This window comes from Punica granatum, chromosome 7 (genome assembly GCF_007655135.1).
Source record: "Punica granatum isolate Tunisia-2019 chromosome 7, ASM765513v2, whole genome shotgun sequence".
Classification (NCBI taxonomy): Eukaryota; Viridiplantae; Streptophyta; class Magnoliopsida; order Myrtales; family Lythraceae; genus Punica; species Punica granatum.
Window position 1 is genome coordinate 6,734,203 of NC_045133.1, and position 23,891 is coordinate 6,758,093.

General features: G+C 37.5%; 2 protein-coding genes and 1 long non-coding RNA gene across 3 annotated transcripts; 1 reads left to right on the plus strand and 2 right to left on the minus strand.

Moving 5' to 3' along the window:
- Nucleotides 1-3,882: 3,882 nt before the first annotated feature.
- Nucleotides 3,883-5,358, minus strand: LOC116212679 (galactinol synthase 1-like). The gene is made up of 2 exons (XM_031547321.1): nucleotides 4,904-5,358; nucleotides 3,883-4,804 (listed from the first exon to the last, which is right to left on the minus strand). The coding sequence occupies exons 1-2, from the start codon at nucleotides 5,231-5,233 to the stop codon at nucleotides 4,121-4,123; spliced, it is 1,014 nt and encodes a 337-aa protein (XP_031403181.1). The 5' UTR covers nucleotides 5,234-5,358; the 3' UTR covers nucleotides 3,883-4,120.
- A 9,794-nt stretch (nucleotides 5,359-15,152) lies between these two features.
- LOC116212981 (galactinol synthase 1-like) lies at nucleotides 15,153-16,612 on the minus strand. Its single transcript, XM_031547763.1, has 2 exons — nucleotides 16,177-16,612; nucleotides 15,153-16,069 (listed from the first exon to the last, which is right to left on the minus strand). The coding sequence occupies exons 1-2, from the start codon at nucleotides 16,504-16,506 to the stop codon at nucleotides 15,386-15,388; spliced, it is 1,014 nt and encodes a 337-aa protein (XP_031403623.1). The 5' UTR covers nucleotides 16,507-16,612; the 3' UTR covers nucleotides 15,153-15,385.
- A 5,785-nt stretch (nucleotides 16,613-22,397) lies between these two features.
- Nucleotides 22,398-23,538, plus strand: LOC116214933. Its single transcript, XR_004158376.1, has 2 exons — nucleotides 22,398-22,679; nucleotides 22,782-23,538. It is a non-coding gene; the product is annotated as an uncharacterized LOC116214933 (long non-coding RNA).
- Nucleotides 23,539-23,891: the final 353 nt, after the last annotated feature.

Here is a 23,891-nt window from a genome sequence, read left to right on the forward strand (position 1 = left end):
TTCAAAATAGAAAAAAATAATATCACTAAAATTTTTAAAGAAATGTAAAACGAATAATAATCGAGGGAGTAACACGAGAGTATGATATTTTATTCGCACTCTCCCCTTTAAGCCCCTAAACTGCAGAGCTTTATTCAAGTTTCAAAAAGGAGATAATAAATAAATAAATAAATAAATATATATATATATTATAGTACTTATATACTTTTTAAATTTAGATCTCGTAGTAAAACAAAATAGATATGTGGACAAAATAATCTTTTTCTTCAAAAATTGAGGAAAATAATATCAATAAAATAACTATTAAAATAATGTAAACCGACCAATAATTGCGAGAGTATAATGTTCTTTCTGCACTCTCCCCTTAAAAGACAAAACAAAGAAAAGAAAAAAGACGATGGGATATTCCTGTCTCTTTCACAGTTCCTCCCCCGAAATGAATTTTCCTCTGTATCTTTCTAAAAGGTCATAGACACTTTATTCCCGAATTACGTAATTCGGGGTGGTAATTATTAAATTTTTATTGAGTTTATACGAATTTAGGTTCGTATTAATTTAAAAATTTTAGTTGATAAATATTGGTAATCAAATATCATATAAATTTATGATTATTTTTTTATTTTTTTATATGGGATTATAATTCTCAACACTCACCCTCACATGTAACGTGTGGTCTATTCCTGCGTACACATTATTACGTGTCCTTAAACACCTACTTTCAATAACTGACCTCGAGTCAAGCTCATCTTCCGTGTTCTAGCGAGAGGGGACTATTATGAGGCGCTCTTTTGGCTGCTCTCGATATTAGGCCGACATAGTATGAGACCACGTGGGCACGCAAAAATTTAACCCGCTCTGATATCATATTAAATTTTCATTGGACTTATACAGACATGAGTCTATATCCATTTAAAAGTTTAAACTGATAAATATTGATACTCAAATCTCATATAAACTCATGGTTATTATTTCATTTTTTTCATGTGAGATTATAATTCTCAACGACAATAATACATATATAAAATACTAAGTGCCATGCATTGTTTTTTATTGCCACGAAATATATCTTGTAAATGAAAGTACCGATGTAAGATTGGATAGCTTTTCATTGTGTATTATGAATAATTATCGAAAAAATTATAAAATATAGTTGATATTCACATTAAACAATAAGTGTATTATGTAACACTTTATGCAGTTCAAAAGTTCAACATAGTTTTGGCGTTTTTACAGGTTAGAGTGGTAGTGAGAGCATAGATCTTTATCGATTTTTGACGTTATGATATAGAACGTGACAAAAGAGCAACAAAGATTAAAACATAAAATAAAAATCGATTGAAAGTAGGAACCACTAAATTTGTGGCAGCAAAATAATATTAGAAGTGGTAAGTCTTTATTAAGATCCAAAAATAATACACGTAGAATATAAGGCTACAATCCGAATGAATTTTAACTCAAAAGAAACGGCAAATTTTTACGAAAATATAAAAGAGAGAAAAAAAGGGGCAAAGAAATTGATCAACTGATCGATTTTTGCATTTGCATTATTCGGATGTGAGAGGTATGGGAAAATTCGAATTTAAAAAAGGAGATAGGATATATATATATATATATTTTATAGTGCTCATAGATTTTTTTAATTTTATATCTCCTAATAAAACAAAATAGTTATATTAGTATATTTTTTTTGTTCTTCGAAAAAGGGAAAAATAATATCAATAAAATAATTTTGAAAGTAACAATCGCGAGACTATCGTGAAAGTATGTTTCTTGAGGGCGCCGGGCAGCGATAGACGTCCCTTCCTCGGCCCCCAAAAAAAAAAAACACCGCAATCCCCCAACCGCCCTCCTCCCTTCTTTTTCTTTTTTTTTTTAATTGGTTTATATTAATTTATTTTTCAAAATAATTTAACAATAGCAGGGGTACCATTTCAGTCTTAAAGGCCCACATAATACTGAGCCGGCTGAAACGTCAATATAATTAAGGGTGATATATCCTATTTTAGAAACAGAAGGTGTCTAACATTTCACCAAACCACAGGACTGCATGTTATTTTGTTGGCCAATTTGAGGAAAAACGAAAAGCAATGAGGACAAAATATTTTTTGAGCGGGTTTAGATACCCTATGTACCCGATGCTTTCATTCGTTTAGATATAAAGGTTTTCAGAATTTTCGGATACAATACCAGTGCGGAAAGTCGCACTTCGATGCAGCTTGCTTGAACCAATTTTTTATAATCTAAAAAATCATGGAAAGTACAAACACAAATCGGAGAAACTTGGTAGTGTAAGTCCATTTTCACCGTTTTGGGGGAATTTTCTCTCAAAGGCGCTTTTGTTTCAATTTCTCACCATCTCTTCTCTCAAGGCTTGCAAAGAAAGAGAGGACCAAATCAATTACGAGCAACAAAAAATGATAATCTAATTTATTTTTTGTTAGGAAGTATTTATGAAATGACTTTCCTATCTTATATTAAATAATGTTTATTTCCATCTACCGAAAAAAAAAATGTTTATTTCCCTCAAGCTTAGACCTTTGGATTTCGTGTCCGTAAAGCGAAGTATGGGACCAGATTAACACCAAACATAATCTTCAGAATCGACCATTAGCCCCATAAACCTCAAATCTTCCGATTAAGTCTGGCCCTATATGATTTTGTCTTACCAAACCAAGGGAAAGTACTCAAGAGACCACGTAGGACCAAGGAGTGAACAATACAAGATTAGTTTATACTGTTGGAGAAAAGGCGAACAATGGGGAATAGTTAATACAACTGTTTTCTTCAAATATGTCTACTACCAAGGATTTTATTGATCAAAAGATAATCATTCCTTCAATTCTTTTTAAAATAATAACGATTAACTTAAAGTTAATTTTATATAATATCTCTTGAATTTCTTTCAATTATATTTTTTAATAATAAGAAAGATTCACGAATCTGATAAAAGAATAAAAATTATCAAATACGAGATGTACGTGGTTGGATGTTGCACCCATAACTTATTGGTGGTAGGTTAAAGAAGAATCCAACTGCAAATAATACCTTTTCTTTTCACCTCTTCCTAAGATTCTCTCTTTTACCTGCGTATTCATATGGTTCAGTACCTTTTTCCTCTAAATAAGGCTTCAAGTTCAAATATTTATTGATTGATAGTGGAAGATTTACCGGTGCACTATGGCCATGGTTTTACTCTTCACAACGAGGAGGCTTCCAAGTTATTTTCTTGATCTCTTTATTTATCTCTTCGCTTGGATAATTTCATGTTAGTTTTGCACAGGAGGGGATTTTTAATTCCTAGCACAACAATATTGTTAATGAAGAAACTTCACGATCAGGAGAGCACAACAGTATTGTTAATGAAGAAAATTCATGATCGGGAGGGTTTTACCCATTATTAAGTCGATTCGACTCAAACTCAAATTAGTCGAGACAATGAGCCCATAATTAACCTTCCAAATATCATGTGGGGCAGACCGTACTATAAGCTTGTGCCAAGGTTAATTAAAAAAAATGCAAATCGACATACAAAGTGAACAAGGGAAAAAAAACAAAAACAAAAGATTAATTTACCAGCATCGTGCGTGGCATGGATTAACATGAGCACATATATTATATCTTTGGAGTGAACTATGTGCATGCATGCATGGTAGCAGTTATATCTTCGCAGTATTGCCATATTAATTGTAATATAACCCCAAGGGATTTGGCCTAGTGATTAATGTGCACTCAAGTTTGCACCGAGACCCGGGTTCGAATCCCCTTGGGGCCATCGGAGCGCTTTTGGCGTAATTACCCGCTCCGTGCGCCGCCGGGGGTTCACGGAGTCTCGGGGATTAGTCGGGCGAAGCCCGGATACCCCGGGTTAGCAAAAAAAAAAAATATTAATTGTAATATAGTGTATTAATATCGTCGAGATATTTTGAGGGGTCATATTGTTTAAACCCTTTACATCAAAAGCCCAAGGCAGAAAACATAAAAATTGAAAAACAAAAACATGCTCTTGCTTTCCCCTCCAACTCCTACGGAAAAAAATTCCGTCCGGAGGATCAAAGCAATCCAACATAAATATGATTTAGTACATACTTCGTTCATCTTCGGGATCTGCCACCTTTACGAACTAAGCAGCCGATGGGGCGGTTGCGTAATTAATGGCACCAGCCTCCGACATGGCCTCCAAGAATGGCTGCAAGTTCATGGGCTCGATCTCTACTGCAGGTGCTACGTAGTTCTTGTAGTCCAAGGACTCGTCCTCGTAGACGTCCCACCACTTCTTCACAAGCATCTTAATGTCTTCGCGGTCCATGTTCATCTCCTTTCCGGTATACCTCCATGGCTTTGAACCGGCAGCACAGTAGTGCACGACCTTGACCTTATCGAGGTCAATATTCTCAGGGTGCCTCCACAACATGGCTAGCACGAGGTTGTAAATAGGGGGGATCGGACGGTAGATGTCCCTGAAGTACATGTTGAGGAAGTCCTGCTCCGCGAAGGGCGTTGGAGGGGTGACCTTGACGGTCTTGAGGAGGTCGTCGTATGTAGCAAGGCTTGGATGGTACACGAACATGCCGGCATTGAAGTAGAGGGCAGGGGGCGGTCCCAGCTCGGCCCCTGGCCACTGGACCTTGTCCGGGCACTGCTGGCAGTACCCAATCCGGTACTGTGGGGTGTGGGACCAGGTCTTCTCGCAGAAGCAGTCCATCACGGCGTAGAACTGGCCATCGGGGAGGTCGAATAGGTGGTCGATGTTCTCGTAGACTTGGATGTCGCCGTCTAGGTATATCATCTTTTCATACTCCACGAACTGCAACCAAATCGAAAGAAAAATTAAGAATGAAAATTTTCTATATTATATTGTAAACAATAAACACATGAAAGAAGAATTTGAAATATGCAAACATACCTCCCAGATTCGGAGCTTGGAGTAGTTGATGACATAATAGGCCATGGCGAACTGGGTCTGGTTCTCGGGAGGGTAAACCGGCTCGATCTCCCGAACGATGCAACCCTGGTCCACGAGAATCTGGCGGTGCTCCTCGGGCACATCCGGCAGGATTGCCACCACGAGGGGGTACTTGCTCCCCACTTTCCTTATGCCCTTCATCAGCCCCACCACCCCCTTCACATAGTCCCCGTTCCCGGCAAGGAACGTGACATAGGCACGGGTTGGTGGACTAGCGACGATGGCGGTGGGCTTGGTGGCAGTGGCTGCGTTGGTTAGGTCAGGGGCCATCTTTGGTCAGTTAATTGTTGAAGTTTGAAAGGCTGAGAAGGTGAAAAGAAAGGAAGACCGAGGACAATGTCGATCCCTTTGCTAGTTTTGCCTGAAGGTGTCTGAGGATTTTTGGTGTGAGTTTGAGGGGGGGAGGGTGGCGGGGGTTTATATAGGAAAATTTTTTGGACTATTTTTTTTTCCTTCGATAGTGAAGCGGTCCTAAGTCCACTACAAAAGAAAAGAAAAGAAAAATTATGAATAATAAAAGCAGGGTATGAAAGTCCCAACGATATCACCGAAAAACAGCGGTTCCAACGCAGATAGTGGATGCCAAAAGAAATGAAGATCAAGGGGCATCTGCAGAGCCCTTCTCGCCATTCAATCCGCACAAGAGTTACCTTTCCTATAGAAATGATGCAATACAATAATCCAATCAGGATCGAACAAGTTTTGAATAGGATCCACCAGCACAGATAAATGGGGGACACTTGGGTCCCTACTGAGAATAAGCTTACGAATCCACTTCTACTTAATCTTCCGATAGCCATACTACCAAGCATACTCCATACCCGCGAGAACACCCCAGAGCTCAGCCACTACAGCGGAAGTTATGCCAATATTCGAACATAACCAAATAACCAAAGACCATCTTCATCGTACAATAAGCCACCAGTGCCGGCACAACCCGGGTTACTCAAAGAAGCACCATCAATATTGAGTTTGGCATCCCCATTCAATGGCTGCTTCCATTTTATCCACCTTTATTCCCGATGCCTCTTGGGGGAAGTGATCGATGCATCATTCGCTTTAGCAAAGGAGCTAGCAGTCTTCAAAACAACCCATGTCTCTTGCAGATTGGATAATAGCCAATGCCCCGAGTCTTGTGAAAAGAAACAAGGCTGCAAATGCTGAGGAACAAACCGTGACCACGTCTCTTGCCACCACACAGTCTCGAACAACATGTAAAGAAATTTCCACCTGACCCGCAAAAAAAGAGCACCTATCCGTCCTAGCAAGATGAATTCGAGTACGGTACTCAGTTGTTAGTCACCTATTATGGGAGACTAACCAAAGAAATTGTCAGATTCTTTGAGGACCCGACCATTTCCAGACATACTTCCATATAGGATTAGTTTCATGTTGTCCTCCTGCACCAACAGAAAATAAGCTGATCTAGCAGAGAAGAGTCCTGAATTTTCTCTTGACCAAAACAGGCGAACAGACGTGTAGTTTGCTGTGGGGCACGGATCGAAGCCAGCTACAACAGCGTATAATTATCTAATAAGTTACTGAAAGTGTCCCAACTCCAAGACCCATCAGCACGAACAAATTGATGCACTGTTATGTTTCATAACTGAGGATGAACAGGCCCTAAAGCTCGGTGTAATAGCGCTCCTCCCCTGGGAACCCAGTTGTCCTCCCAAAAATGCACTGTATCCCCACGACCAACTGCACAGGATGCACCATGAGAGACCCTGTTCCAAGCCCTGAAAATACCCTTCCATAACCAAGAATCAGAAGAAGAGAGCAGAAGCTGGAAATCCTCTCCTTCATGATGACGATATTTATTTGGAAGTACCCGAACCCACAGGTCACTAAGGCATGTAAGATAGCCCCATCCAAGCTTAGCAAGTAATGCGCCGTTAAACTCCTCAATTCTCCAAAGCCCCAAGCCACCACAATTGCGAAGTTGAGTAACGGTATCCCATCAAACAAGGTGGATCTTTCTGCATTCAGCTATATGTCCCCATATAAAATTATGACACAAACTGTCAATAACTCTGTGAATCGAAGCCGACAACTTCATGGTATGCATCTTAAACGTTGGAATGGCTTGTAAGACCGGCTAAGTCAATGTTACCCGACCAGCCATGGAAAGTGTTCAAGCAGACCATCCTGAGAGTCGTGCTCGAACTCTGTTCAGAACATGCTGAAAATGTTCCCTACCAACCCTCCCATGAACGATAGGCACACCTAAGTACCGGCCAATCGAAATGGCAGCTGTGAAACCTCACACTTGCAAGATCTGCTCCCTGTATTCTTGAGGTACAGAATTAGAAAAGAATACCAAAGACTTAGGACCACTGACTTTCTGCCCCGATGTCTGACAAAACCAATCTAGAGCACCCTGAATTCTCATCATCTGGTCCCCCAAAGTTTCCGTAAAAAGAAGTAAGTCATCAGCGAACATCAAATGCGGTATGGCTGGGCCATGACATCCTGCCTTTATTGGAATCCATAGACCATAATGGATCGCCTCGTTGATAAGATTTGCAAGTCTCTCCATACAAAGCACAAAATATAGGGAGAAAGGACAACCCTGTCGAATACCACGACATATTCAAAACTCCTTTGTAGATTCACCATTCCATAGCACCCTCATAGTCGTGGTAGTAATGCATTCCATTATAATTCTCCTTAAATTAGGAGGCAATTCTGCAAATTCCAAGGTTTCCGCTATAAATGACTATCGAAGTCTGTCATAGGCCTTCTTGAGATCAATTTCGATCGACATAAACTTCTTACCATTTTTTGAGACGGCTCATAGTATGCACTAATTCCTGCGCACTAACAATATTATCTTGGATGTGCCTTCCTAGAACAAAACTTCTTAATCTGGAGAAACTAAGTCAGCCATGAACCCCTGAAGTCGATTTGCAATAAGCTTTGTAACAATCTTATAAGCCACATGGCATAAGCTAATGGGACAAAAATGATGTAATGTCTCCGGATGATCCACCTTTGGAATAAGAACAATAAGTGTATCATTCACTAAAGAGATGGACGTTTTGCCCTAAGAAATATAACGTATAAAGCAGTACACCGACGGACCCACTGCTTTCCAATTGTGTTGATAAAACACTGCTTGAAAGCCATCCGAACCGGGGGCCTTATCGGGCTTCATGTCTAAGAGAGCTTTGCGAGTGCTAAGGTATCCTCCAGAGAGAACAAATGCCTTCCGTGGCCACAAACGACGGCGTTCCCAAGGAGTATCTTGACCGTTGGTGCATCCTGTGGCCTTGATCTGATGATGGCAGTGGATGGGGTTCTCAATGAATTTTGGACGGCGCAAGATAAAGCAAGAAATATTCATTTTCTGGGCGAATGAGAAAATGAGATACTTTCATTTCGATGCTGAGAGAATATCCTGGATTTGGATGGATCTTTGTTTTTCCTTTTTTCCAGAACTACCCTCAAAGGTTACTGTAATTACGCGGCTGCACGCCCAGTTTTGTTGCATCTCCCGCACGAGCAGAGGGTATTTCTGCTCCCGAGACTCTGATATGGAGATAATGCAAGTGGGAGAAAGAGGATGTTTTGATTCTCACGGGTTGCGGCACCACAACTCGCGTCTTAGATTTTCAATTTTATTTTGTTAAGCTTACAGGAATTTTATGAAGTGGAAAAGCATATGATATGTTATCACGCACCGAGTTTAACCTGTGAATTGACCATTATCAATGACATAACAAACCTCGAAGGATTTAATTTGGTAATTCTATCTATAGTATCTTATACTATCCACGAAGATTCGAATGTCGATTGAGTTTAGGCCCCAAAATTATCCTTGTAAATCCCCTAGGCCGAGTGGAAACAGATAACTTTGACTCGCCTAAAGAATTGAATTAGTTGAAATGCACGTATATTGATCCATACGGTACCACCAAGACTGGAAATCCAAAAAAAAAAAAAAAATTTGCTTGGTTGTAGAGAGATTCAGGCTTTCCTTATTTTGTACTCTCGCAGCTAATTAAGATTATCTTGTTTGTTTATGCAGCCCATCAGTCGATGTTTTCTATAGGTAAACACATCTAAAGATATAGTAAGATGCATCGATTTGTTCAGAAGCTAAAACTGCATTTCTGTTACTTCAATTTCTGTTAACTAATTAAACTTAGATGGCTGATCATTATATTATGTGGTTCTCTTCCATGCAGTATGTGCCGGGCTTTCTTTTTTTTCCGCTGAAGATAATTCATTATGTATGTTCCTTCCCTGAAATCAAAGAGGAAGATTTAATCAAGAAGGATTTGCTCAAGAGATTCGACGTTTATTTCGTATAAGTAAGGTTTTCGGTTTGAATCTTATAAATTGAGAAAATTCTTGATTGAAAGAATCACATCCCTTAACGAGCCGATCAAATTCAATTCGAATTGGATTTATCGGGACCTTTTGAACTTTCAGATATTATGATTAAAAAAAAAAAGATTTACTTCATCTGAGAGAGCGGATCCAAGAATGCTGACTATAACTTTCTAAGACCTCCAACTGGTTGTCCATAGCGTTTGTCCATGTGATCCTTTCCCTTACCTTAGCCAATGAATGGGCAATCACTATTTTATGCGCAGGTTGATCTAATAAGATAGCTAGAGACCAACGAGATTGTTACTCAATTGATAACGTATCGATATTTCAAATTCCGAATTAGCAGTTCAAATCTCATTATTGAAGACTTACAAAAAAATAAGGGAAAAATAAATCTTTCTATTTATTGTTGAATCCATTTGTGGTAATTAGCAATTTGACTGCCAGTATAGATTCATTCAAGCGGTTCAATACATTTTGCTTTTAAACAAGCTTTCGGATTCGAATTTTGTGAATGAAAAAAATCCTTATTATAAGAGTTTTACTCTCTTAATGGATCAACCTAATTGTCGGAATCTATTAGCCTTTTGAATACTAAAATACTCACTGAAAAATAGCAATTGGACCATGGACTTGGGAACGATTGGTGATTCTCATAAGTTTATTTGGAATCACCGATGGGCAAAACTCTTGGGTCGTGGTGTGACTACGACCAGAGTCGAATATTTTACGACTGGATTCTAGTTTGTATGGTTAAATTCTGCAGGAGCAGCTAGGCCGATGGCTCCCAGCCCCTTTTTATCCATCAAAAAGAGATCAAGATAGCCACGAGCAGACGATTATTCCCTGCCCAAAAGAACCTGTTTAAGCAATTGATCTTCTACCCCACCGTCCAACGACAGCCGCCAAAACACGAAAGGAAATTATCTCTCCCGGTCATGTGCAACGAACCTCGACAAGGAAGCCCCAAGAAATCCGGTGACGGAGTGGTTTGGGGGACACGTGGCGCATCACGACACGTCTGTCAGGACAGCGTTGGTGTAGTCCCGGGTGTGAGTAGTCGAGCATCTCTGGGCTGCTGAGATTCTACCACGTTAGATTCCATGGCCCACTCTGCATGGCCACACACGTAAAAGGGCTCTTTTCTATATCCAACGTTTCCCCTCAGGTGCTAGCGGTGGGTCCCACGAGCATCTAATTACGTGTCCTCTTCTATGATCTACACTTCCTGCAGAAAGGTCCAAGTGTAGAGAATCTAATGATCGGGGCCACGCGGAGACACGTGGCGGAATGGGATTCTTCTAGGCTCTTCTGATCCGGTTTGGTTAGTTGGTCCAACATGGGCCCCCGCTCCCTAACTTATGGCGGATGGCCGAAGTGGGAGTTAAGATCGTGGGAAAGTTTATTGAAGATAAATAAATATTTTGACACCAAGATATAACTATTCAAATAATTCGATATTTATTCTTTTAAAACTTCGAATTCGAATATTGTAAATAGAGAAATTTCACTATTATGAAAGGTTTACTCCTCAATGAATCAACTCATCATATCTAAATTAGTCAAAAGCTATTAGATTCTCGAATATCAAATGATGCACATCAAAATCAGAAATATTATTTTGACCTCTGCCCTCTTAAGCAAACAAATCACCTACCAATCTTAAACCCCAAAAAAGAGGGAAAAAATCAAGTACCAACCTTTGAATCAATCCATGGAAAATCATGTTTCCTCAGTTTTCGTTGAATAGAGCGAAATAGAGCGTTGTTTATTCAATTTGATCGAGTTTAGTACAATCTTGGACGATGGCTTCAGCTGACAACTTCAGACCCAGTGAAGTGCTGTATCATAGATAAACCGTCTTGCATAAGCCTCTTTTGGTAGACATTGTTTTACACGGAAAAAATATGTAAAATGTTGCTGTCCACGGTACAGGGCATCCACCCTCACATTTCATTTTATGGACGTAAGAATCTTCTTTTCTAGCATCATATCGAGGGATTTCTAGATTTACAATAAGAAATTATTTTTGGTTATAAAAGAGTTTCATACGCCTAGTACAAGAAAATTGAGAAAAAAAATAGTAAAATAAAGAGATATAGGTAGTCTTATTAATGAAAATGAAATATGAAACTTCTAAATTATCCGGCGAGAGCTTGTGACACTTCAACAATTCCTCTTTATCCGGAGCACAGTTATGGTTATGAGCTCATTCCTTATCTTTTTTCTTTCTTTCTTATTATTTTTTTTGAAGTAAACTTTGTTAACAGAATTACCTTTCCATGTCAAGTAAAATCATATTTTCACCCAAAAAAATCATATTATTTATCTATTTATTTATTTATTTATTTATGATTTTATTAAATTGATAGCAACTCTGCTCTACTCCATTTGAAAGTCTTATGAGTCTATCCCCTCTGTCACCACCTAACCCAAACGAAGAGACCAGCTCTGGAGTTGGCAGTTGGTCCTAGAAAAGACCCGTTTGCAAAGGGATAATGATATTTAGTGGATACTTAATGAAGCTTTGTGCTTCCGCTTCAAAATACGGTTTCTTTTCAAAGTTGGACAACCCCCAAAAGCAATTAAATGCAAATGAATTGACAGGGTAGGAATGGAATATACCTTTCCAAGAAAGATGACATTGCTATATAGGTGAAAAAAGATTTTGGAATGACCAGAGAAGGAATAATAGAATATATTTTTCAACATACGCTCTTGTATACAGAAGTCTAATAGATTTAAACTAATTCAGTTCGAACCAAATTAGTCCACTAAAAGGGTAAAACTCTCTAGATATAAATTGTATTCATTTTACAATACTATAATTAAAGGGAACAAGTAGCGAACCGTTTGAACTAATACACGATAGAACAATAAAATATTTTCTATTAATTTATCATGGGTGAAGAAGATATATCCTATTTGTAAATCTTAAATACAACCAAAAATTGGAAGTTAGCAAATGTATATCTCCTATTATCTTTCAAAATTTTCTATGTAACCTTATATGGTATTCACCGTATTAGTACATACTAATACGATATCTGATAATTTAATTCTTATAAATATATATTATTAAAACGGAGATTTAACACGTAAGAGTACTCCTTTTCAACCAAAAATATAAATAAAACATCCCGTGCCGCCATATTTTTTGTTCTTTTGTTTTTTATTCCCTGGGTGTTTTTAGGTCCCTTAAATATTCGAAAATGACAACAGAAAAAAAAAAAGAAAAAGAAAAAAGATAATGAGATATTCCTTTGTCTCTTCCACAGTTCATCCACTAAAATGAATTTTCCTTTGAATCTTCCTAAAAGTAGTTAACGCTTTATTCCCCAATAATGCGTATTTGATTTGAGTATTGGTAAATTACATTGGATGTTAAATTGTTGAGAAAATAAATTCAGTATTTTCAGGATTCTAGGAATATTAAAATATTATGTTTAGTAAGCACGTCGTATTACTGCGAAAGTTCTTTGAAATGTAATTTCTTAGTATTTGGTAAGAGAAATGGCTCGATTGTATAAATCTGTCATTTACGATAATGCCCTCACGCAATCAATTTAAAATATAAGTAAAATAATTAGAATTAAAATTATAAATGCTCATAATAAATCATAAATTATACTTTTAAAACTTAATAATGTTATTTTGCGATTCAATAACATTTTCTTAAAAAATAATTATTTTACTCTAAAAATGTTTGCCTTTTTAATAATTATAAGTTCTTGTTGATAATATAATGAATTAAAAACATAAATATTTTTTATTTTACTATTATGATTAAAAAACAAATATATGAATAGTGTATATATGTGTTAAAAATTAAAATGAAAAAAAAATGAAGTTGACAAGTGTCAACTTAAACAAAGACTTTCCAGCTGAGAATATTTCGACGGGAAAGATTTTCTCACCAAGAGAGGGAGGGGTCCGGGTAAAGCCTGAATCGGGCTTCACGAGCTCGAAGATTACCCCTAACTGTGGTAAGGGTAGATTATTAATGGAATTCTCAAAATCGAATAGCTTGTTTACTTTTAGAGAATTTTTCAATCTTCTAAGAAAATTTTCTAAAAAATATAGAGCTGCAAAAAAATATGTTTACTTATATAGAAATCAAATGATTTTTCTAAGAGAATTTTAAAAATTCGAAAGGCTCTTTTTAAAATTTCTCAACTTTCTTCATTAGTCAACTCCTTCTCTTTCTAATTTTTAATTTATGATTTTTTTTTCTTATATTTGTCAATTGTCATTTATTTCCACAAAGATTTTAGCTCCAATATTAAATTAGTGATTGATTTATTATGAATTACGATATTCTAACTTTAACATTAGTAAACATATCTTTATATCTTTCTATGGAGAAATAAATTTAGAAAGGGAGGAAAAAATAGAGATAAAAAAATGAGAAATAACAAATAAACTGGCCCGAACAATCCGTGAACCAAATATGCCCTCAATGTTATCCACTTATAGTAACCACATAAATCAAGGTATGAGTGAAAAAATCTGCCTCATTTCTGATCTTACCTGATCAATGAGGCAACTCTTGTCATCCTCCTTTTGTTATTACCAAACATCAATCTGGAATATTTTTTTTGTGGCCGCACATCAATGTCTTTTTAGATTTGTGATTTTGAAAATTTGGAATATCAGAATTCATTACGTACGTGTTAAATAGGAAAACCCAACTAACAAATGTATTCAGGAATTTCAAAATTCTCAATAAAACTGAAATCTGATTGTGAATTTAGGAATTTCACAATTGTATTAAGGAATTTCACAAATGTATTCATTTTATTTTTGAAAATAAATCAAAACATTAGGGGTACTTTACGTCAGTTTGAGGCCCACATAATGCTAAGTTAGCGCCAAAACAATAAAAACATGGGTGATAACTGTCATTTTTTTCTTTTTTTTTGGGTGAGCACGAATGTCACATTCTAAAAAAGGAGGTGGTGTAAAAGTAAAATTGCTAGCATTTCACGAAATCACAGGAATGTGCGTGGAATTTACATATATTTATGTTGTTGGCTAATTCAAGGAAAAAAATTGAAGACAAAGCTTTTCTGTGCGTGTTTAGGAACCATTTATACTCAATTGTATCCATGTTATTGACCGGTTTTCTGTTTCAGACACAAAAATTATGTTTTGCAGCTCGATCAAGAAAATTTTTCAGGTACAACGTCCCTGTAGATGTACTAACTGAAAAAAGGAAATTTCATGGCCCGCTCGAATAGGAATTAAAATCCAGTCTACTCGCCTTCTGCATTGAAGCCCTCAGAGTAGGGACAAGTTTTCGTATTTATTCAGGGAAAAGAAAAATAATTTTCGCGTGCAAAATATGTATAGATCCACTAGTATATCAAAACAAGAAATCGGGCGGCCCGTAGATAGGAAAATCCAGTCTACTGGCCTTCGTCTATTGAAGCTCCCTGCATTGAAGAAGGGACAAGCTTTAATAATCATAATAATAATAATAATAATAATATATTATTATTATTATTATAGGCTAATTCGAAGCGAAATTTTTTTAAAAATAAAAACATATCGCCTTAATTGCTAGGACTCTTATTGGCAAATGGCAAAATGGCAATTGCTAAGAGTGTCAGTGAAATTCGATTCAGTGAAATTCTTAAAAAGTCTCAACCACTCGAATTAACATAAGATTAAGATTCTTAATTTCGGGGAAAAAAAAAGGTATCTGTCATAGAGAGTGTAGGAACTATTAATAATCGATCTTCCCTTACTTTGAAAAAAAAATCTTTTTTAAATATGTAATTGTGAGAAGTGAGTTTTATCTATATGTTCATCTCAGAAATTTATCCCTTCACAAAAGTAGCCACCTCTGATACTAAGATAATATAATGTAAACTTGTATTGTACTATCGTTAAGACGACTTACATCGAGTGAAAAATCACAAAACTAAAAAAAAAAAAAAAAAAAAAAAAAAGTATTTCTCCTCCTCCTCCAAGTTCGGGGGAAAAAGAATCCCATCCGAAGGAACCGGCAACCTAATGTACAATATGGTTGATTTATGTTCTTCTATGGCTGTGGGAAGAACCAGGCCAGAACCTGATGAACTAAGCGGCCGACGGGGCGGATATGTAATTAATGGCTCCAGCCTTCGACATGGCCGCCAGGAACGGCTGCAGGTCCACGGGCTCATTACTCTCCGCTGGTGCTACATTGTTCTTGTAGTCCAATGACTCGTCGTCATAGATGTCCCACCACTTCTTCACGAGCATCTTAATGTCTTCTCGGTCCATGTTCGCCTCCTTTCCGGTGTACCTCCACGGCTTCGAACCCGCAGCACAGTAGTGCACGACCTTGACCTTATCGAGGTCCACATTCTCAGGGTGCCTCCACAACATGGCTAGCACGAGGTTGTAGATCGGGGGTATCGGACGGTAGATGTCCCGGAAGTACATGTTGAGGAAGTCCTGCTCCGCAAAGGGCGTGGGAGGGGTGATCTTGAGGGTCTTAAGGAGGTCATGGTAGGTCGGGAGGCTTGGCTCGAACACGAACATGCGCGCATTGAAGTAGAGGGCGGGCCGTGGGCCCAGCTCGGCCTCGGGCCACTGGACCCGGTCGGGGCACTGCTGGCAGTACCCGATCTTGTACTGGGGAGTGTGGGACCACGTCTTCTCACAGAAGCAGTCCATCACGGCGTAGAAGTGGCCGTCTGGGAGGTCGAAGAGGTGGTCGATGTTGTCGTAGACTTGGATGTCACCATCTAGGTAGATCATCTTGTCATATTCCACAAACTGCAATCGAATAAAAAGAAAAATTACTATAAGAAACGAAAATGATCTATTTTCGAAAACAAATACATCAAAAACGGATGAAAAATTAATTTGGATACAATACGTACCTCCCAGATTCGTAGCTTGGAGTAGTTGATGACATAGTAGGCCATGGCGAATTGGGTCTGGTTCTCGGGCGGGTAAACCGGTTCGATCTCCCGAACGATGCAACCCTGGTCCACGAGGATCTGGCGGTGCTCCTCGGGCACGTCCGGGAGGACCGCCACCACGAGGGGGTACTTGCTCCCCACCTTCCTGAGGCCCTTCATCAGCCCCACCACACCCTTCACGTAGTCCCCATTCCCGGCCAGGAACGTGACATAGGCTCGGGTCGGTGGGCTTGTGACAATGGCGTTGGGCTTGGTGGCAATGGTGGCGTTGGTGAGATCAGGAGCCATGTTTGGTCTGTTGAAGCTTGAAATGCTGAGAACTGAGAATGCGAAGGAACACAGGGTACGACAGAGGACAATGCCGATGGATTTGCTATATATTTTAGGTTTGAGTTGGTGTGCGGGACGGGGGCAGGATGGCCGGGGTTTATATAGGAAATTAGTGGGATTTCTTTTTTAGAGATTTTTAATTAAGGGAAAATATTTTGAGGAGGGCTGATCTTGACCGTTGGGGTGTCAAATGGCTTGATCTTACGGCTGTAAATGGAAATCTGGAATTGGACGGTGCTAGAGAAAATGAGAAATTAATGGTTAGAATATCCTAGAAGGATCTCGTCTTTTCGTTTTTCCATGATTACCCTCAAGACGTTCGGTAATTACGGAGCCGGTTGTACTTGCTTGTGATTTGAATTGTAACTTCGTCTCGTCGGGAGCGCCTCGGTTCCTACACCCCGCTGTGAGCGGGAAAGCATACAGTGTTTTGTCGCGCAACGAATTTAACTAATTAATTTCATCAAAATTCAAAGAATAATACGCAAATTCATTGTTAACATTTAAATTTTAGAGGGCAAACTTTTCCCGTTCAATGGGGATTCTACAAAACTTTTGTTCCCTTTGGAATATCCTGTTGATGAGTAGCCCATCTTGCACGTACGTATTATTTGTTTTATTATGATCCATTACCTTATAAGAGGTATATTTTTTCGGTGTAAATCTTGGTATCTGAAAGTTTAATTGGAATCCGATTAATTCAGTCAAGCCGAGTCAGTCCATTAGGGTGTAAAGCTCTTCCAGCATTAATTTTCTGTATTAACAAGAACTCGAACCTGAAATCTTACTTAAACGAAACAAGAGTCGAACTGCTTAAATCAAGCCATATTGGTATGAGAGGTCAATTTTCATAAAGCGGTGAAAGGCCATGTTGATGGGGCCTCAAGTTATCAATCTGAATTAACTGTCTGCGGGCACCTCAACTCGTGATCAAATTTTCAATACGGTAACAAAATACTTGCATGATACCTCTCAAAGAATATTCTCAATGCCATCTCTCAAATATTATGATACTATATATCTTTTCTTAATAGATCTAACTATAAAATTTTTTCTTAGATATATCCTTTTGATAGATTAGATAATATATCCGTTTGCAATGACAAATTCAAAATCAAATGTGAGTCTATATACAGATAGAGTTTTGTACAATCTCTATAAGTACGCCTAAATCACTTATTCAAATCTCTTTCAGGAGTCCCCCGCGACTCCCCCATTTTTCAAGTTATCAGAATCAGTCGAGCATTGAGAGCCAGCATGGTCGAGCCTACCAATTTTATCACGGGAAAGTCATGTACTTGTGGTCCAATTAACTTTTCAATATGCGCAAGTTGATCGAATAAGATTTTCAATTACTATATCAAGGCAGCTAGGAAGACCAACGGATTTCTTTCCCTAGTGATAATTTTCACGTTTGTAGGGCAATGCAGATTAACTGAAGGACCACTGGATTATTCCTTAACAACTTGTTTAAGCAAATTGATTAACCCCACCACCGCCCAACGACCGCCGACAGAAGGAAATCTCTCCCTGTCATGCAACGAACCTCGACAAGAAAGCCCCTAGAAATCGGGTGAAGGGGTGGTCGGGCGACAGGTGGCGCCGTGCTGCACTCCTGTCAGCTCAGAGTTGGTTTAGTTCTGCGCGTGAGAAGTCAAGCAACGCTGTGCTGATAAGATTCGGCCACGTAGACAGTCCGTGGGCCACTCTGTCCATGGCCACACACGTAAAAGGGCATTTTCCTTTTAAGTGTAAATCACGACATACTTGAAAGTCGAAATAAACCATCAAATTATAGATATAACACTAAATTTAATATTAATAACTACTCACTAACTTCGCTCTTCCACTCATCACCTTATTTTTTCTCTCAAGCTCTCTTTCCTTCAAACGTTTCCATCGTGCTCTTCTATATTTTAGAAGGATACTTTCTATTTGTCAGTTTTTTTATGGTGAATTTATCCAGTGACTTTATTTTTCATCTTTAGTTGTTCTCGTCTTCTATTTAAGTAATCCGTCCTTAGTTTAACTAAAAGAATTTTCAAAAATATATATTGAAGTATCATCATGGCTATTTTAACTTTCAGTTTTGTTGAGAACAGGGATATCCACATCCGGCAAAGAAAGAGAAAAATAGAGGGTTTATGGATTTCACAGTTTCACTCTCGAGCTTTTAAATTAAAGTTAAGTGTGAGTCCATAAAAGTTTGGTAGAAACTTAGCATGGTATCAAACCCCACGGTAATCATCATAGGAGTGTGCACACACTCGTGTGTGAGGACTCACATCACATCGGAGAAGTCGAGTTTGGAAGTGGAAGTCCGGCTTATAGCAATTGACACTCCTCGTCTGAGTGTGGAAGAGAAAAGCCCTCCTCGAAATAGTTAAAGCCCAAATTCGGTAGAAAGAAGAGTCCGGCTCATATATTATTTTTGCATACAATGTGGGTATACACCTCTAGTTAAAAATAAAACTCTTGCAATGGTAAATTTTTTGATCGAAACTCAAATATAAGATTTCGTCCCAAACCTTATCATGAGGGACCTTTTCCTTTGCACAATATCGGCCTTTTTCCTTCAGGTGCTTGGGGTGGGTCCCTCGAGTATCTATTACGTGTCCTCTGTGGTCTATGCCACCAGCAGAAAGGTCCAAGTGTAAAGAATCTAATGCTGAGGCAGTGAGACGTGGCGAAATGGGATTGTTCCAGGCCTTTTTAATCTGGTTTAGTTAGTTGGTTCAACCTAATTTAAGGCAGAAAACTCGTGGGGTGTTGAGATCATAGCACAGTTTAAAAGAAAATTAGAGCGCGGGCCTTTGTGATTTTTTTATTAATTTATCGTACATAAACTAATAAAAGTTTTATATTTTTATGACTTATTATGTTTATGGTTTATGTATAGTATTATATATTAGTAGATGGAACATTAATTGAGAATATATATTTGTTATTGTTATAATTTACTCTTTTTAATAGAAATTTTAAATTTATTTGTAATGCATTTGTAGGTTATTTATTTTTCATACAAATTTATTCAGAATCAATACACTATATAATGTTAAATCCAATACAACTTTCTATATAAATAGTTATATTAAATAATACATATTTCGTGTATCAATATTATAAAAATATGACAATTTGTACATTTTGTAGTAACAGGAGTTACGTATTTGCAAATTTGATCTTAAAAGTTCGATATCCATATAACATATTGAACATATGATATGTGTGTCACTTTGCATGGGCCCAGAAAGGGGAGCCACCGATTCTTTTACCCTCTCAACGACCATCCAACCCATCGGCGTTATTTTTTTTAAGATTTAATTAATTAATTTTTTTTTCATTTTTCATTTTTCTTTTACTTTTTAAATGATTTAATTAATTTACAATCACTGATAAATTATCACGTAGGCAAAATTAAAGCCCACTTTAAAAATGTTTTATTTTGAAAACTAAACTATAAAAAAGCATAATAAAAATAATAAAAAGTTGGATGGAAAGTTTTGAATATAAGACAATTGACACAAATAATCATGTTTCTACCACTACAATAGCAATAAACTTATGCTCATCCTTCACATTCTTTAATTTTTTTATTAATTACTTTCGATGGGTTATTAAATTAAAGAAGATAGATGAAAAGATACTCAATCAAGAGTTAAAGAATTGCTCAAAAATTCTACGTGGCAGACTCCGATCGCACGAATGGAGGCTCCTCATCGCATATGCTTGAGGAGCCTACTTTAAATATCTATAATAGGTATTCCATAAATATTAAAGTCTTGTTATTGTATATAAAACTCAATCAATAATTAACAAATATAAAAAATGCAGCTGTAATATATAAAATTTCTCAATCCACTTTCACATGTGTGATTATTGATTGACACTACAAACTGCATAATTTCCCCATAATACCTTAAGCCCTCTCAAGCAAATAAATAAACTACCCTGCATTAAGCAAAGAAAGAAACTACCATTCGTAGCCAAAATAAGAAAAAGAAACAACTATCATTAACCTCTTAATCAACTTCCATTAACATAGGGGTTAATCTCGTATCAAGTCTGCTCAGTCTTCGTTAATAAAAACATTTTAATTAAATTTGATCGAGTTTAATACCATCTTGAACAACATAGCGTTGTCAATACAAGTCGATCTAGTTTAGATTCCATCTTGGTCTTGGACAGCTGCATCAATTGACCATTGTCAATTCAATAATGTTCTCCTTAAAGGAACAGGTCTTAAGGTAATGAGATAAAATCACAGACTCAAAGTCAAGAGATTCTGAATCGATCTTTCTTAGTGGGACTTATATATTCCTCTTTCGCATTATTTTTACTTTTTAGTTCACACAACGGCTGTGTCATGCATAATTCTCATTTTTACACACTACCTCTACAAAAAAAAAAAGAGAGTAAAATAATGTCCTCATTATGGGGCGGATTTATTTAATGGACATGAAAAACCTTCTTTCGATATATAACTAGGGTACTACCCAGCGCATTGCCGCTGGTTGGGAAAATTTTTCATCAATTATGTTTGGTTTATCATGATAGCTACCAGTATAGAATATAATTGAAATTGATGGTAAAACTATTTAAGCTTAACACTTATGAATTTTCGATTCATAGTAAATTATCCAAATTCTCCAAAAGAAATTAGTATTTTTTGTGATATAAAAGCTGATATTTCTCCGTGTTAATCTTAAACTGAATTCTCAATATTTGTATTAGAAAATGATGATCACCATATAATAATCTTAAGTAGATTGCTAGTTTTAAGTGTACGAACTTTACTTGCAACACGGTTTGATTTGCATTAAAAGTATATTGTAATCAGTGAACTTTGCATTTCATAGAAAAAATAAAAGCAGTTCAAAGATCCCACATTAAATAAAAAGAAAATACTTAAATTTGTGATAAATTAAAATAGATTTTTTACAAAGTGGTTGATTTTAGGTGATCTGGTTGTTCCCCTAAAGAAATAGGCCACCATCATAGCATGTTTTAGTTGATTCGGCGTTTATTTCTATTCTTTAAGGTCTCAATTGCAAGTTTTTATAATTGCATAAAATCAACAATGGTAAGAGATTTGTCCTTTATTATGCCGGCCTCGCTAGAATTTAGATTATTCGGATCCACTTAACTTTTGGATATTAGGCGGTGCAAACATAGAAGGAAAAAAAGGGCTTGTATAAATAAATTAAAATAAAAAAATATCAAAAAATTTTGGAAAAATATATTAAAATGGGAAAAAAGAGAGTGAGAGTGAGCAAAACTATCCCACTCTCCCTGTGGAGGGGATGGGCCCAATTTCATTGTTTTATGAATATGAATATGAATAGTCGGACTGAACATACGAGTTCTATTCATAATTCTTATTTGTCTCTGTGTTTTTAAGGACTAAGGAGGATTGTTTTGCCTATGATCTTACGTATTATGTATCTTCGAGTTTTTTATTAAAGTAAAATTTATTAGTAACTATCAAGTGAAAAGGTTCGATTTCGGTAAATTGAAAGTCACACCGGTTTGTTTCATTTAAAACAGTTTTATCCATTAAATTATCTCCCACCGTGACCACCTAACCGAAACGAATAGACCACCAGCTCTAGTGTTGGCAGTTGGCCCTAAAGAAGACCGTCGGCACATAAGATAATAATATTTAGTGGATAATCTTTGAATCTTCGCGGTTAAGCTTCAGAATTTGGTTTATTTTTCAAACTTTGGCCCCCACACACAATTAACTGCAATTAAAGTGACAGGTTAGAAAGAGACTAGACCTTCCAAGAAAGATGACAATACTGAGAAAAATGACTTTGGAATGACTAGAGAAAGATTAATTAGAATATTCTCATTTACTTTGAAGAGAGCAATACGAGATGTATTATTGAGAGAAAAATAGTTGGTTTTAATTCTCAACCTATTGTTCTTTTTTTATTTTCGTTCTAGACCTTTGCATATTGTCTTGAACCATTGCTGGTTAATTCGCTTTTAAGCCTCGCTGGCTGCAGCCACTTTCCCGTCGGGGTTGTCAGTGGCTCTTGGAACCACCGGTGACTTCACCAAGGCCAATGGCAGCCGTCGGCAATGCCACCATCACCCCCTTGCCTATACATTTTTGAAGTTTTGCGGTTTTTTTTTTCTTCCTTCTATTGTTTCTATTTTTTAATTATTTTGTATTTAAATTAAGTATCATGTATTAGGGAGTGAATATCCCGGATTTCTCTCCGCAGTTCATTTGGCGCATGACAGTCCTTCGGGTCCATCCGGATCCTAGTGGAAGGGGGGAGCAGCAGCGGCTCTGACAAAGGACACAAGTGCAGCAGCTCTTAGCACTGATAAGGCAGGGTCGTGCCAACCCACACCAATCCTCTCGTATGTATTCTAATTTATCTATCGAAAGCTCCAACCGGATCATTGACACAGGAGCATCGCTGCATTTAACCGGGACATTGAGCCATCTTCTGGATTCCAAGCCGATAGAACATCCGCATCCAATTTGGGTGTCGGTCGGGAGATCTGTGAATGCTAAACGAATTGGTCGAGTGCAATCGGGGCCGGATATTATGCCGAAGGATGTGCTTTATGTGCCAGAATTTACCTGCAACTTGATTTCTGTTCGGAGGCTGGCAGAGGATTTAAATTGTTCGGTCTCATTATTTGCAAACTTTTGTGTAAGGCAGGACCTGGCATCGAGGAGGCTGATTGGAGCGTGTAAATTACAAGAGGGGTCTCTACTTCTTCGGGTTTGTGGTATCTTCCTCGGCCTTGAGCGCAGTCAGGAAAGGAGAATACGAGAAGTGGCACAGAAGATTGGGACACCCAGCAAGAAAAGCGTTATCTTTTATTCCTGAAATAAAACAAGTTAATCAAGAGAATAAAGCTTGCGAGATATGTTTTCAGGCTAAGAAGACTATAACTATATTTCCTTTGAGTACCAGCAGATAAAAGTATTGTTTCGATCTAATACATTCTGATATTTGGGGGCCCTATAATACTCCATCTCTATTCGATGCACATTACTTTCTCACCATCGTTGATGATCATAGTAGACCGACATGGATTTATCTAATGCAGGAGAAATCAGAAATTCAGAGAAAACTGTATGAATTTTACAAACTGGTGCAAACGCGATTCAGGTGTTCAATTAAAGCCATACGAACAGATAATGGAACGGAATTTTGGTCGAAGGCAATGCGTGAATTTTATGCAAATTATGGCATTCTACATCAGACAACATGTGTGGAGACTCCGCAGCAAAATGGCCAAATTGAGTGCAAACACAGGCATATCTTAAACGTAGCACGAGCACGACGATTTCAACCTCAGCTTCCCATAAAATT

What these genes read in the sequence shown, in the direction of transcription:
- LOC116212981 (XM_031547763.1), bottom strand. Translation starts at nt 16,506, where the DNA reads ATGGCTCCTGATCTCACCAACGCCACCATTGCCACCAAGCCCAACGCC. An exon ending in CCAAGCTACGAATCTGGGAG is followed by an intron (nt 16,070 to 16,176) that starts GTACGTATTGTA and finishes ATTCGATTGCAG; the next exon opens with TTTGTGGAATATGACAAGAT.
- LOC116212679 (XM_031547321.1), bottom strand. Translation starts at nt 5,233, where the DNA reads ATGGCCCCTGACCTAACCAACGCAGCCACTGCCACCAAGCCCACCGCC. An exon ending in CCAAGCTCCGAATCTGGGAG is followed by an intron (nt 4,805 to 4,903) that starts GTATGTTTGCAT and finishes ATTTGGTTGCAG; the next exon opens with TTCGTGGAGTATGAAAAGAT.